Source organism: Mugil cephalus, chromosome 2 (genome assembly GCF_022458985.1).
Source record: "Mugil cephalus isolate CIBA_MC_2020 chromosome 2, CIBA_Mcephalus_1.1, whole genome shotgun sequence".
NCBI classification, from domain to species: domain Eukaryota; kingdom Metazoa; phylum Chordata; class Actinopteri; order Mugiliformes; family Mugilidae; genus Mugil; species Mugil cephalus.
The window spans coordinates 25,805,366-25,821,229 of NC_061771.1; the positions used below are offsets into that span (position 1 = coordinate 25,805,366).

Here is a 15,864-nt window from a genome sequence, read left to right on the forward strand (position 1 = left end):
TTACCAACACACAAACCGTTCATCATGGCTAAATTAGGGTAAAATAGAAGATTACAGTGAAACGAAATGAAGAGCAACTTGGGAGCAGTTTGGAAGCCAAACGAGCTAAGTAACTGTAAAAGACTCTTCCCATTGCCAGTGGAAAGCCTTCTCCTTTAAAACAACCCCAACACATGGCCTCACATGTTCTCTGTTGAGATTAGATATTCTGCTGTAATTCTTTGGTTCAATTAATTAATTGGTGGTCACATATGGGATGCGTACAGTACTCCATTACACTTAGCAAACATTTTGTCTCATTGGTAGTCAATGGAGGGCCACAAATAGCTTGAACCGTGCAGAACTTAAAATAAATAAATGAAAATCTGCCCAATTATCAGGCATCTTGTTAGGCAGAGTAGCTTCTGTCTATGTGATGTAATGAACTTATAATTAGGAAACTTGGAATAAAAATGCTAAATCCTTTCAACCAAAGTACATGATCTGTGGAGGGGAAAAGAAAATATATGAACGGCTTTCCAAATTTGCTCTGGCTGGTTTGCTCTCTGCTCGTTTATTTTTTATTTACTTTGGCCTTCTCTCTTGATATTGCCTTCCTTGGCGAAAACTGTTGCTCAAATTAAGCAGCCGGAAAAGTTTCGCCGCTGCGTTTCGCTCACACTGCGCAGACCTTCGCAGCCAAGGGGTCACTAATAGAGATTTTGTCACAGAGAGCAGTTTCACAACAACAACAACAACGACGACAACGACGGCAAAATAACTGGGAATGGGCCAGTGTGTGCGCACTCTCTGAATAGACTTTAACACCCATTGGCATCTGCAGTGTTGTCAAATTGTCAGCTCCAGAGACAGCGGAGACAGCGAGCAGCTTCCCTCGCACATCTCATCTCATCTACAAAGGCAGCCGAATATACCTACTGCAGCACCTGCTCTCCGGGTGAGGAAATCAATTCGCTAATCCGACTGCTTTTCCTTCCAGACCTGGCAACTCGGCACCTTTTATCTATCGATTCAAATCTGGCAAACCCTGTCCCCCGATATTGATCGTGGCCGGCGGCGGTGCCACTTATCCCACATGAGACACAACTTCTGATGTTGGCGCGTATCTCCTTCGGTTTGTTTGCCTGCCTTCCTTTCCCTCGCTTTAGTGCACTTGCGAGAGCGAACGCCAGCTAACACATACCCAGGCGTACGTAGCAGGCCGAGGCATAAACAAGGCAAAGATGGGCATATGCTCACACACACCCACTCACACGCGGGCACATATGCAAAGTCATCCAAACACATGTACGAGCGAGCGACATGATATTGCCAGGGATAAGGCCTAAAACTAGTATGCACACTTGCGCATACAGACACAGGCACAGCCCTGGCTTGACAGATGGCACCTGCCAGGATGCCAAAACACAGCCCTGGGGCCTGGCTTCCCTTAAGTGGCTATGAGCACACAGAGAGTTGGGTGAGTGAGCGAGCGGATGACTGAGTGATTTTTCTTCCAGAGGCGTCTTCTACAAGCAATGAATTTAAGGCTGCCGGAAAACATAACAAGGGCTCGGTGGCTCTGTCCGGAGAGAAGAAGTGCCACGCAAGAAACTTCACTTTGCTGAACAAAGATTAACCGTGGAAACAGTTTCAGAAACACATTGAGATGCTTCTGGCTGAAACGTTACGTTATATACTACATTTAGAGATGTAAGACCTCCAGAGAACAGGGAGAATCATACATTTTCTGTGACCACTTGTCCTCTGGAGGGTTGAGGGAGGGGGTTGGCAAACTGTAACCCTAACTGTAACCCTAACCCTAACCCTAACCCTAACCATACCTCTCGCAGGGCTAACACAAAGAGACAGACAACCATTCACACTCACACCTACAGCCAATTTAGCATCACCAGTAAACCTAACGAACATCTTTGGACAGTGGGAGGAAGCCGGAGTATTCAAACGGAACCCACGCAGACCCAGAAAGGCCCCTGTCGGCTGATGGATTCGTACCGAGAATCGTGTTACTGTGAGGCATCAGTGTGAACCACCACCACATCGCTGTGCTGCCCAATTTGCCGGATCATACCGTGTAAAATTGAACCACACAGTGTGAATATGCTGCAATGAAGACTGAGGGCATCGACATTTGCATATCTTACCCAAGAAATGCTACTGAAAAGTCTATTTTGTTTCACTATTTTCACTATAAGTCTCACTATTAAATTAGCCACAAATTAAGTTAAAACATACTTGTGTTTTATTTGCCAGTAAAAACTCAACTACTATTCTTCATGCCGTCATTAGTGCTTTTTGATCAGATTTGACTTAATATAGTCTGACAACATGCCGACATGCTGATCGGGCATAACATTAAACCACAGACGGGAGAAGTAATACCATTCACCGTCTTCTGACACTTCAAGATGGCTGCCGCTGCTTTTGCCTCCTTTGGGCCCATCTGCAATCCTTCTAAAATCACCAAAATGTTGTTTTCTAAAACATTATTAGCTTGGTGATTTTGAATAAGGACATGCAATTCATTTTTTGGTTTGCGATGTTATTTTTGAGAGCTACAAATGTGAATGATTTATTTATTTGAAAGGTTATCTTAAAGTGTTGCGGTCACTCACTTGTTCTGAGGGGAGAACATGTAGACAGACCACTCCTCTCTGGATTCACACCAGTCGGGCTTGTAGACCTCCATCATCTTCTGGATACGGAAGCACAAACTCTTCATGGGGGAAAATGGAAAAGGTGTGAGAAGAAGGAGCAGCATCCAAACTACTTTATTTCATTTTCTTCAAGTAAAAAATATACTTGAGCCCTTTTCCACATAAACCCTAAAATAACTGAGTATGTTGACTACGACGGATTCGCAGGGATCTCTGGAGTTGACAGGGTAGAAAGCAGCTGTATTTCTACTCCCATAACAATAATGATTTTATTTTATTGATTTATTTTTTATTTTTTATTTATTTGAGAAAGAAGAATTCCGACTAGCTGTATCCCTGACTGAATCCCTAAAGCTCCTCTCTCATTTTCTGACAGAACATTCAGTTTCTCCTCTAAACCTTTATTTTCAGAATGGAGTGCCATCACATCAACTCCGTTCGTGACCAGAGTCTAGAAGTGACGATAACTGACCTACAGAAAGCTACAAGTGCACCACTCACATAGTCTGTTTCTTCATCAAGGTCGGCTCGGTCCTTGCGTGCGTTGACTTGTGGGAAAACCTCAGCCATCAGCTGAGCGTGGTGAACCGGTGCCTTGCCGTTGCAGTCTCGGTGGCCCGTTCCTAAACCGCTACCGGCCCCAGACCCTCCTGTGAGGGACCCCGCCGCCCCTGACCCGCTCCTCCTCCCCCCAGGATCTGGGTGGCTAGGGGGCGGGTACTGGGGCTGTCCACCAGCCTGAAACAGCTCCGGGAGCTCCAAGGAGAGCGCCCGGCGATCCCTCCGTGCACCGAAATGCCTGGAGAGCAGCAGCGGGGGCGGAGGCGGATGATGAGGGGGCAGAGGGTGATGGGAGTGGTGTTGGTGAGACAGGAGGGACTCCTGCTCTGCAGCGTAAGTGTAGGAATGTGGGGAGCGGGTGCTGCGCACACGGAGGCTGCCTCCCACTGGAGGGGCCCCGCCGTACCCGTAGCTCCTCCGACCCAGACTGTTTGAGCTAGACCTGCAGAGCACAAGAGATTAAAGATACAAAAGGCGATGAATATTCATGGGCAATTAAAAGCAGACTCAACGCTGTCCTTTATATAAAGAATTTAGGCGTGAAACTAATGAGAGCATGAAACAACAGCAGAGGCCTGATGTTTCCGTGGCGATAATTCTGGCTTAATGAAGGTATTAAATATTCATTACGGCTGAAATCAATAGCTGAAAGTAAATCTAATTCCCTACCTGCGACTCCACGCAGACTGTGGGTGGAAAGGGCGCCCCCAGTTGTGGTAGTGGGAACTGCGTCCGTGGCGCTAGAATAGGAGGAGTGATTACTGAACCACGGCCGAGCATCAGGAACCCAGGGAACCAAAATCAGTACTTAACACAGTAAATAAATAAGTAAAAAGTAAAATCATGGAAGCTGCGGAAATGCCACCAGCATCTTTACTGAAAATGCAGCACAGAAACCTTTTTATTACACAGACTTGTTTTTTTTTTTTAATTATTATTAAATTGTTCAATCAATGTAATACAATTGTGTCTTGTTTTGTGACTCTTATACATTACTGGGTTTTAAAAACAAGTTCCAGTTTTGCAGTTATTTCTACTGCCCATAAAGCTAAAGCAAAGGAAAAACACAGTGATTCTGGACAATTGATGACCATTGTCTGTATATATTATGGATAAACCTATTGTGATGTCATCTATTGGATTCTGAACCTCAAAAATGAAGCCTGAAGTGGGTGGATCCCACGGTCGCCATATTGGATGAGCGTCACTCCGCCCACACTCAAATACTCCAAATATGGACATCACGTTGGGGTGGAGCTAAAGCAAGTTGGTTGTTGAGACCCACCCATTGAACTCTCTGCTAACTGTTAGCTCAGGCTACCACCTGTCACTCAAAGCAGGAACGCCCTTAATTATGCAGAATTTTAAACCTTAAAAAATAAACAAATGAGTCAGAAAAAAATAAAAAATTCCCACCCCCATGCAGTTGTCATGAGGTTTGAAATAATCTACTGAGACCAGTAGTTTGGAGCCTCAAGTGGCTACTCGATGAACTGCAGTTTTTTGCACGTCCACATGGGCTTCATTGCTCAGACCTGGAGGTTTCCGCCTGGTGATGACACATATGCATCTGACACATTGACGTTGTGGTCTAAAATTGGTACAGTGTGTTAATGTGTTGCTATACGGTTCTGAAACTGGAACTGCTACCGTATGCCACTCGTTAACAACAACATATGAGAGCATGTCTGAACGAATAGTATACTGAATCTGTAGTGCATTGTTAGGTTTGATATGCAGCCCTGCGAGTGTCAGTTCCACTTCCAGCTCTGTTTGTTTCCGTGTGTCTAAACCCCCTGAGCCCGACAGACCTAATTATATATTTTACTCATGAAAACGTTGAAATGTCTTGAAGTGTCACCTGTTAAAGCTTAAAGTCGTGCCATGTACAGGAGAATTTATGGATCCGTTTCTATAGAAACTGCAGGGGAGCGTGTAAGCTTAATGTTAAATAGCACTTGAGTCAACGCAGCACTGCCCTGCAGATCACTCAGCAGGAAAGAAGAGTGTTCGTGCGCCTGTTTTCAGCAAATGTTACTGTCGGTTCAGATGTGTTCTTCATCATAGAGTGTAAATGAATTAGTTAATTCAAGTAATTTGAATTGAAGCTGCGGTGTAGTGGTTAGAGAGGCTGAAGACACCCACCACCCCCCGTATTCCATGACTGAGGAGAACTTAACCCACAAATTGCTCCTCAGGCACTACCCAAGTGCCAGTCCACTGCTCTAAGTAGACTTTGTGGATGAATGAATGGGCCAAATCCCTGAGGGATCAATAAAGGAGTACTTTTATTCCATTTCTATTTTATATACCCCGATCAGCCACAACATTAAGACCACTGACAGCAGATGCAACCATCTGGTGACTATCCAATTTCCTCCTGGGAAATTCTTATACCTGGCGTTCGTGTGGATGATACTTAGACATGTACCACCGACCTAGACCAGGCCAGGCACCCCCACCCCATAGCAATGACCCTCCTTGATGCCAGCAGCTGTATCCAGCAGGAGGCAGCCTGACACAGAAGCACACACAAAAACAGTTTAGCAACAACTCAAAAAAATGGCACAAGGTGTTGACCTGACCTCCAAATTCACTAGATCCCAACCTGATCAAGTATCAGTGGGATGTTCCACAGAGGCCCCTCCCCTCAACTCATACGACCCAAAGACCCCCAATAACAACCTCCTGTCCTCACAGGACACCCTCAGAAGGTCCATGTCCATTCTCTGATGAGTCAGAACTGTTAAGGAGACACAAGGGCGACCTACTCAGTATTACGAAGGTGGTCATAATGTTATGCCTGATTGGTGAGCTCACAGTATTTATCCAAAATGCGCAAACTGTGAGTGATAAAAATGTATATGAATAATTTTGAAAGAAAAACAGGGGGACTGGTTGGTTGAGCCGTGAATGTCTTCTCAAAAAGTTTCTCTCCTGTTGACAGCTTGAGTCTAGTAAGGATTGTTTCTGGCCATTAATGGTACATTAAAGAAACATTACACGTGGAAAAACAGGATGTCGGCCAGTTTATGCCAAACTGTCTATTTCGTATTTGACCGACCTTAGTCTGTGTTTCATTTAGAACTTAAGATCTTACCTAAATGAGTGGTGAAAGTACAGTTACCTTTTGTTTTAAATGTGATGAATGTCGTCTATGGTAAGCTTATCAATGAATGCTTGGTTTATGACTATAATCTAAATATTAGCATACTTCTTTTTCTGTCTGACCAACCAGACCCATGGACAAATAACCCCAACAGAGAAGCACCATCCAGTAGACTGATGAGTGCTGATTGTACTGCGGCAATCTAGAGCAATGCATCAAATCCCAATTTGCAGCTGCGTCCAACTAACAGCGTCTGAGTGAAACTGAATGAAAAACCTATTAAAATGAAATAACACACCCGGCAAACAGATGGAACGGAATCAGAGCCTGAAATATGATTTCAGACAGAGAAAAGGGCTGCTCACGGTCCAAACAAAATACACGTGAATCATGAAATACTTCCTAAACGGCTCTCTTGAATGGTTATTACTGCAGTGCTTTAGTTGAGTGAGTGATGTAACTGGTGCCTTCTCATATCAGTAAACTTGTCCAAGTGCTCAGAGAGAAGAGGATGAGGCTTCACGGTGAAGCGGATCCCCTACACCCACTGCATGTAACACTGTAACCTCAGCGCTTCACCTCTCCACCGTTTTCACTCTCCTCCTGTCGTCCTGTTGCTGCCTCTCTCCATCAGCAACTTTCTCCGTTCAGTTCTCCTTCTCCCTCAGCTTTTCTATGAAATTAATAGAAGTTGCCATGGCAACTGTATGCCAAGCCAAAGGCTCGCAGAACTGTTTTAGTTTCTCTCCCTCCCATGGTCTTGGTTTAATTTAAAACCTGCACATATACTGCATGTATTTGTTATGGCGACTCCAGGGTGCAATTATCTGATTTGAATATGGAAGTGAGGGGTTCGCTGTGCGGCAGTTGTAATAAATGGAACATATGCAAGAAAAAAGTGCTCTTTAAGAGCGATCAGTGCAGCTGAGTTCTGTGCCACCCTCTGGTTTCCAGGAATAAACCTCCTGTTAGCCATAGGGGAGAAGCTACAGGTCAATAGGACGTATAGATGCATTCATTTCAAGTATGGTACAACATGTATCGTCCAAGTATCTTTGGTCATGAGAGGTACTTTGCAGGTTTTGCTTTTCTACTTCTACTGCATCTTTAGTACATACATGCAATGATGCTGGATGCTTTGGTGGCTACTAAAAAACGTCAGCCACAACATTAAAACCACTGACAGGCGAAGTAAATACCATGACCATGTGACAATCCAACGTAGCACCCACCTAGACCAGACCAGGCCCTAGATCCCAAACCAATCAAGTATCGATGGGATGCACAGAGGCCTCTTTCCTCAACCCATAGGACCCAAAGGCCCCCAACTAACAACATCCTGTTAGCAGACACCACAGAACCCCCTCAGAAGACCCATGTCCATTCTCTGATGAGTCCCAAATGTTTTGGAGGAACAAGGGAGACCTACACAATATTAGGAAGGTGGTCATAATGTTATGCCAGATCAGTGTAATCAGCTGTTGGTACAGTATCCATTAAGTAATTAGAATCATTTTATTTATGATCCTAATATGTTTTATTACCCTTCAGTCCATTATTTGTCTCTGTGTAAATATGGAGCCACATTTTAAATCAAAACCTTAATCACATCATCTCATTTATCCGTCCTCTGTGCTTGTTTTTGTTTATCTCCTGGGTTGGGTTTTTTTTTCTTCGTGTTATCAAATTAAGTGAATGTAAAACACATTACGCTTTCATCTGACAAACATAATTGCACTGAATTAAATTGCACTTCCACCGCGGCAGGATACACATCTCGAGCCGGTTTATTTATAGTCAATGCACACGTGTGTGTGTGTGTGTGTGTGTGTTTGAGTGGCTGCGAACGATTCCGGTGCGTCGACGTACCAGGGAGAGGGAGCGTCTTTCCAGGCTGTTCTTGCCCAGACTCATCACGCTGCTCTTTCTGGACTCGAAGGTGAAGCTCCGTCTCTCTGAGGAGTAGGATCCCCTGGGCCCAGAAAGGGCGCCAAGCTCCAGGTGTCCATTTGGTGTCAGGGTGCAGATCCTCGGGTCTGGAGGGAATTGAGCAGAGTGACTTGTCAAAAGTATGTTTGTTCTCCTCGTTTTTTCTTCATGTCATCTATTCAGCATATCATAACCTCCCATCAAGTCACTGGGGAGGTACTCCTGTCACAAGATGGCAATTCTTTATAACTCACAGATTATCTATCAAGCTCTCTTGTCTATCTCTATATTTTTATCCAATGACAACCATTGGAACCATTGACAACCTCCAGGTAACCGGCTTCAATCTGCTATGAGTTACGTAAGGTGGAGACAGCCGTCATGGCAGTAACCAGGCGAGATCTCCTTATTAAACTGAGAAAAGGAGGAAAAATGTCAACAGAAATACATTTAGAAACCTCAGAAAGCTTAAGACGAGCTTTAGATATTGAGGGTTAAACAAAAAAGTGCCTTTGTACCTTCTAAAGGGATCACAAGAGGATGATGACAACTTTTGCATCATGTACAAATGTATTCTTTTGTAACATTTTCCTAACATTCATAATACTGTACATGACAATCATTATCTGTGTGATTTAATATTTTAATACTTTTAATACTTTTATTTACTATTTTTCATCCTCATTATTTTTCTGCCCCATACAGTGAGCTCAATCCAAACAGCTTTTGGACGCTACACGTTAGGGGTGGGTATTGGCAAGGACTTCGCGATATGATACATATCACGATACTTCAGTCCAGAACCGATACATTATTGCGATATATTGCGATATTCTACACAGTTCACAGAGAAACTTCAAATGCAGCTAAAAACACAAAACAAGTGAGTCGAAAAGTGAGTGAGTCAAAAAACAACATTAATCCAAATGATCCATTTCCAATTTATTGCACTTGTACAGAAAAAGCAGTGGTGGAGGTGCGGAAGTCGTTCACGATCGGCCCAAAATATGACTTCGGTATCAGTAGAAACAATATTGTGATAAATTGCCATGGCGCTATTTTGTCACATATGTTTTTTCCACCCCTACTACACGTATCATCATCAAAATGGGTCTCGCTAACAGCCACCAATGGCCATAAACAGCAGCGCTGCTAGAGATGCAATGCATGACAGGATAACACCACCCATTGAGTGACCATCAGATGGTCACTACTTTTGCATTTTATGGGAAATTTTGAGTCCCCTGTGTAGGGCACAGAATTTGATTTATGGTTCCCTATATAGTGGTGTAGGGGTTATATATATATATATATATATGTATATACATATATATGTGTGTGTGTGTGTGTGTGTGTGTATATATATGGGTATAAGGGTATAGGGGTATAGGGGTATACAGTATACAGCACTATATACAGTATATAACACCTATATAGTGCCATATATTGTGGGGTTATAAGGCACACAGCCTTTGACTCTTATTCTCCCCAAAACAAGAGAGATGAATAAAAGAAATGCACAAAGAGCAGAAGCAAACATCCAGGGGGTTTGTCGACGCTGTGTAAGGAGGCAGATTGGACCTTGTTGTCTTTGCATACCAACAAACAGGCTGCTGGGTTTCATCTTCTGCTGACACTGCACTGCAGGGATCACTCAGACTGTTTTCAAGTGATTCCTCCAGTCTCTGAACTCGTGTTTAATCCTATCTGAGCCGCTTCGACTGCTCGGTCTATTGAGGAAGACTACTGTATGTGGCCAGAGCAGTTCATTGCAGGCTCTGGTTAAAGAGAGAGTTGATCACTGATGTTTGAAGACTGCTCGCTGACACCACTCGGGTGTTTGTGAGTTTATGAGATTCTGACATGTACTCCTGTCCCACTTTGAATTTTAGCTTTTGAGTACATCAGTTCTGCCTTTGAATAAGCCTCGGGGGAACACGGAGACTTCTGGCTGAGATGTGAATCTTGAGAATGTCTTTCTGCTTTGAAATAAATGGGAAAAATCACGGCAAAAATATAACAGGAATTTATGGGATTGGATGACCAGCCCATTTCTGTTCTAGAGAACACAAGAGCTTCTGGAGCCAAGGAACAAGCCACCCTCTCAATGAAAATGAATCTCCTGGGGAGGAAATTTGTTCAACCTAAGATCAGAGCAGTACTCGTATTTGGCCAATACTGAATATGAAAAGATCAGATCAGATAATACACTGATCAGGCATAACATTATGACCACCCACCAAAGAGTTGTGTAGGTCTCCCTTGTGCCTAATCAGAGAACAAACATTGACCTTCTCAGGGTGTCCTTTGGTGTCTGGCAACAGGATATGGTTAGTGGGGGTCCTATGGGTTGAGGGGAGAGGCCTCTGTGGATCATCCCACAAAAACCTTGTGAATTTGGACACCAGGTCGATACTGTGTGTCCCCCAGCTGGGGATGGCTGCTGCCATCGAGGAGTGTCATTTCTATAGGGTGGGGTGATCGGCCTGGTTTAGGTGGGTGCTACATGTCTAAGTAACGTCCACATTAATGCAAGGTCTAAAAGAACACTGAATTGTCACAAGATGGTGAAGTTATTTACTTCATCTGTCAGTGGTCATAATGTTATGCCTGATCGGGGAGAGGTGAGCGTGGTCAAAGACAGCTTTTCAATGAATCTCACCTTCATGATGGCTACGCTTTTTCTATCATTAGAGGTTAAAGTAGTCGACCATCCACCTTTGGATTTAACAGTGGCACATCCAAGCACCCAAACTGACAATAAAGTTAAATCAGCACCTAAAACATTCGCTGTCTATTATACATTTCACAAAAACTGAAACATGCTGCTCTCGTGAAATTTTATGGAGGACCTGTTGCGACTGCTTTGTTTCAGCGACTGTAAGTGAAGCAAATAAACTGAGTGTTGTTATAACGTCGTCCTTACCAGACAGCTTTATGGAGTCGTGTTTCTCGCTCTCGTCAAAGTTGGAAGAGGAGTGGTCTTCGTCGGAATAGGAACAATTTGCATCACCCTGGAGACGAGGAAAAGAAAAAGGCCTATGACAGATGACACTGTAAGTGTTACACTTAAGTCTCTGAATTGACCAGTCCAATAATGCACTTCCTCCCACCATCTATCAACTATATTTGATATTATATTTATTATATGCGTCCTGTCTGCAGAGCAAATCAGTAGAACCTTAAAACAACAAACTACTCCAGAAACCCCTCACGGCTTAAAATTGGCTTCAACTATCCCTCTTGTGAAGCTGTAGACGGCCCCGAGAAAGGAAAGACACCGAGAGGTAAGGAGGCAGACTGAAAGACTGATGGCTGTGTTTTCCTTTGGCATTTCCGAAAGATCAATCAAAGGCCTTTGCGATGTGTGTCAGTGCTTCCCCTCCAACTCCCCTCCAACATATCATAGCGACGTGCCACAAATATGGTAATGCTTTGATCCGTGCATGAAAACACAAACGGGTTAGTGAGCCACTCGACAATTTTCCCAATGATGTCGTCTGTGTGTCTGACAGATTGACAGCATAATTTCTGCACATTTGCCCACTGAGAGTGATGGCTTCAGAAATTATTCTGTATTTATTACAGCATTATTATGTTTGGACTGCCGCTGATAAATATAATAATCCTCGGCTGTTTTTGCAGGGGTTTTTCTTTCGGTGACAGTATTCAGGGACTTAGAGTCATAGTCATTACATGTCAGGCCTGACACGCAATTTATTATTTACACAAAAACAGGTTAAGTAGCAATAACCACACATCCACAGCCTTTTTTTTGACACATTTCTTTATTTTATTTCTATTAAAGTGGATTTGGGTTGCTGTACACAACTACACCGATCAGGCATAACATTATGACCACCTTCCTAATATTGTGTCTGTGGTGTTAGTGGCCTTCGGGTCCTATGGGTTGAGGGGAGGTGGCTGCTGCCATCCATTGTATATATCTACTTCTGCCCTTCCTCTAAATTCTTTATTCTGATAGTCTAATGTTATACAGTTTTGTTATACAGTTTTTCTGTTCTTTACACTTTTATTTTTATGTGCTTTATCACTGAGTCCTGTATCAATGAGCAAAATGACCATAGTAAAATTCCTTGTACGTGCACTCATACTTGGTCAATAAAGCTGATTCTGATCAAGGAAATTCATTGTTATAAGGTGGAGGTGCCTGGTCTGTTCTAGCTGGGTGCTACATGAATGAATGCCAGGTCAAAGAGTTTCCAGGCAGAACATTGTATTGTCACAGGATGTTATTTACTTCTCCTGTCAGTGGTCGTAATGTTATGCCTGGTTTAAATTACTGTGAAATAACGTATATGCAACATGTTTCTTACTACATTAATGTCTAAAGACTATGTCCCCGCCAGCTTTTATAAAATCCTTCTGTTGTATTATATTGTCAGAAGATGGTCAGTGTTACTTTACTTCTCCCGTCATAATGTTATGGCGAATTGGTTTACGGCCTATTTCTTTCTTGATTTAGCCTAAATGTTGTATTGCTGCATGTTGTTTTCTGTTATGCAAAACAAAAGGACCAATTATTCCAATGGCCAGCAAGCTATTACCTCTGTAGAGGGGTCCTATTAGAGGTGCCAGTGCAAACAGGGGAAAAAAAACCTCTGCTGTATTCTAGATCACCCTGAGTGTGTAGTCCCCAAACCATTTACTCTGAAAGCACATACTTCTCTCTCTCTCTCTCTCTCTCTCTCTGATATATTGCCAGTTTCACTGTAACCATGAAATTACAAATTGTGAAATAAGCTTCAAATGTAAGTTTAATTATCAATACCATCACTTTATTGGTGTGGGAGGCACATGTTACGAAAAAAGAAAAAGATCACCGTGTAACAGAAGAACAGTGCTGTACTACATTTAAGGCTTAGTTAGAGGTTTGGTTTGTCACATCAGCGTGGGCAGTACGTTAGGAGAGCCGTGATGGCAGTTTCCTTCTCTTTCAAAACAGGATGCTTTCAGGCACGTAATTTTAACAGGAGGCAGAGAATTGACTTGAAGCATAAACATGGGCTGTGTTTAAATGCACACGGTGTAAAATGTGAGACATTATGCAGCCCACGTAGAAGGCTGGACTGATTAAAAATGGTAGCGCAACCATTTCTTTTAGATGCCATGAGACGGCAGACCAAAAATGCAGTTCAAAGCGTGTCAATCTGCTTGGTTCCGTCATTATAAAAATCAGCAGGCGCAAATGAAGCTGGGGCTTATTTCAGTTGAAAAGGTCTCCGTCAAAGGTTAAAGTCTACATTTTGAGAGCCACTGACAGATGGACGTCAGCTGCTCATAGGAGAGGAACGAGAAGACGCCATGCGGGGAATGACAGGAAGACAAACTAAAGATGGAAGAACTGCCAGAGCACACCAACATTTTCCATTTTACAGCCCTTGTCAAGTAATTATTCAGTTTCTAAAGTGCACATGTAGTGAATAACTAACTGCAGGCCAAAATCTTTGGCTGATTATACATTTTTATATATTTTAAAGTTTTTCCCCTACAAATTTAAATTTCTTTGAATACACATTAACAAGAATCCAATATATTTTAGTAAAGGGATAGGGGATATCTTAATACTGAATGCAAAATGACAATAATAATGTATATTTATAAATAGCACTAGGTCGAGTTTAATATAGAATACATATAATAGGTAGGGGGTCCGTGGATCCGTGGCCAGAAAAACGACCAGAAAGACCGCTATACTAAATTACTGTGTGGAATGACTTTCCTTACCTCTGCCTGAAAGCCTTCAACCAAAATGGCAACCAGCAGGTTGAAGAGGACATAGTTTCCAAAGGTCATGAGGGCAACAAAGTAAAGAGCGGCAAGTGGAGAGGTGGCTGCCATACCATTGTATAAAACCACATTCCAGTCCTCCTGGGTTAGAATCTAAGATAATTAAATACAAAAGAAAAATTAACAGCACAATTGAGTGAATATGCCTACAGATTATTACTAAGTTTCATTGTATTTGTATTTGTTGTTGAATACAGCTTTTACTACCAGAGTTGTGTTTTGGTCAAAATTTTGATTCAAGCAACAAAAATTCATCATTATCAGTCATCGATTCCCAACAGATATGACTGTGTCATCTGCGTATGTATAGAGAAATGTACACCATGATAACTACCTGGAAAACTGTGACAATGGCCCAGAGCAGTGAATCAAAGTTTTTCCTGTCTGGTACTGTGTCTCCGGTCTCCGTCTTAAGGCTGAATTTGCAGCCAAAGATGTGCATCCCAAGGATACTGCAAAACAATATAAAATATAAAATAAATGAATCATCTGCTGTGTGCCTCTGTGTGTCTGTGTGTTATTTTTGTTTCAGAAACCATGATTATAACTCCTTGTTTTGGGAGTTTTTCATAGAGAGGCATTGGATAATTAAGACTTTTTCTCTCAGCCACCTTTATATGCAGCTCTTTGTGCAATTGTTGCTACTGTAACAGTTTCTTGGCATCTTAACTAAAGATAAATTTAAATGTCTAAATGCAATGGAACCCTGGAAACTGTTACATAAGATTGCACCTGCACCTGCTTGTCATTGTACAGCACCACACTCAACATTTACAAGCAAAGGCACAATTGCACACAATTACCTTTCGCAATTACTATTTCAAGAAGCAGTAGTAACTGCCAGAAAACAACATCGGCATAAAAATGGTGTCTAAAGGTTATCAACATGAAAATAAATTAAATTACCAAAGCGAAGGCACATATGTCATCCCTGAACATACGTAGGTTTATTATAACTTTGACTTGACATATACAGTAGATTCACTAACTACTTCCTTTTTTCATCAAAACGGATTAACACAATACATTGTGCAAACCTATAGTGGAAATTGGGAATGGAAAGTGTATGTGTATGTATGTGTTTGAACACACAGACTCCAGTTCGGAGTATGTATTGGGATTAACTCAGGGACATCTTTCTTCGCCTTACGAAACAAAATTACAAGAATTGCCTCGAGTGGCAAGTGAAGCAAAGACAAAGACACCAAGCGCCATGGACATTGATCATCCACGAAAAGACCTTTTAGACTTTCAAAGTGTTTCTGTGTCAGTGCTTGAGCGTTTACAGACGTGCCCTTGTTACGTTGCTCTACGTCTTTAAGTGTGTGCTTGTTAAAATCTAACCAATTTGTCAAGTATCCGCTTGTTATTTTGCACTCAGGGTTAATAGCTGCTCCGGAATACTGTGACCTTTTGCAAATCAATGGCAGCTCTTAAGCAGGTGTACATAACTTAAAAGACAGAAAAACAGAATCCGGCACGTACGAACAGTTAAAAACATTAGCATAAGAAAGAGACATGTACAATGGAAGGTGTGGCACACATAAATGTTTGTGCCACCTTACCTAAAGATGAAGATGAAGAGCATGAGCAGCATGCAGAAGGTGGCCACGTTGTCCATGGTCTTCATTAGAACCACCAGCTGCCTCCTGAGAGCTGGCATGAACCTCACCAACTTCAGTACCCTGAGCAGCCTGAAGGTCCTCAACACGGACAAGCCGCCGTCGGACTGGCCGACAATCTCACATACACTGAGGGGAAAAACAGAGACCAAAGGGAACTTTAGAGGAGCATGAC

The 15,864-nt window shown here is 42.6% G+C and overlaps 1 protein-coding gene across 1 annotated transcript in view; it reads right to left on the reverse strand.

Moving 5' to 3' along the window:
• LOC125004483 (voltage-dependent T-type calcium channel subunit alpha-1I-like) overlaps positions 1 to 15,864 on the reverse strand; it is a 228,039-nt gene that overhangs the window by 53,352 nt on the left and 158,823 nt on the right. The window contains exons 12-19 of the mRNA XM_047579108.1: positions 15,633 to 15,818; positions 14,402 to 14,519; positions 14,005 to 14,160; positions 11,183 to 11,270; positions 8,197 to 8,363; positions 3,888 to 3,958; positions 3,159 to 3,660; positions 2,616 to 2,716 (exon numbers count right to left, since the gene is read on the reverse strand). Coding sequence (XP_047435064.1) covers positions 2,616 to 2,716; positions 3,159 to 3,660; positions 3,888 to 3,958; positions 8,197 to 8,363; positions 11,183 to 11,270; positions 14,005 to 14,160; positions 14,402 to 14,519; positions 15,633 to 15,818 — 1,389 coding nt within the window. The remainder of the gene's footprint in view (positions 1 to 2,615; positions 2,717 to 3,158; positions 3,661 to 3,887; positions 3,959 to 8,196; positions 8,364 to 11,182; positions 11,271 to 14,004; positions 14,161 to 14,401; positions 14,520 to 15,632; positions 15,819 to 15,864) is intronic.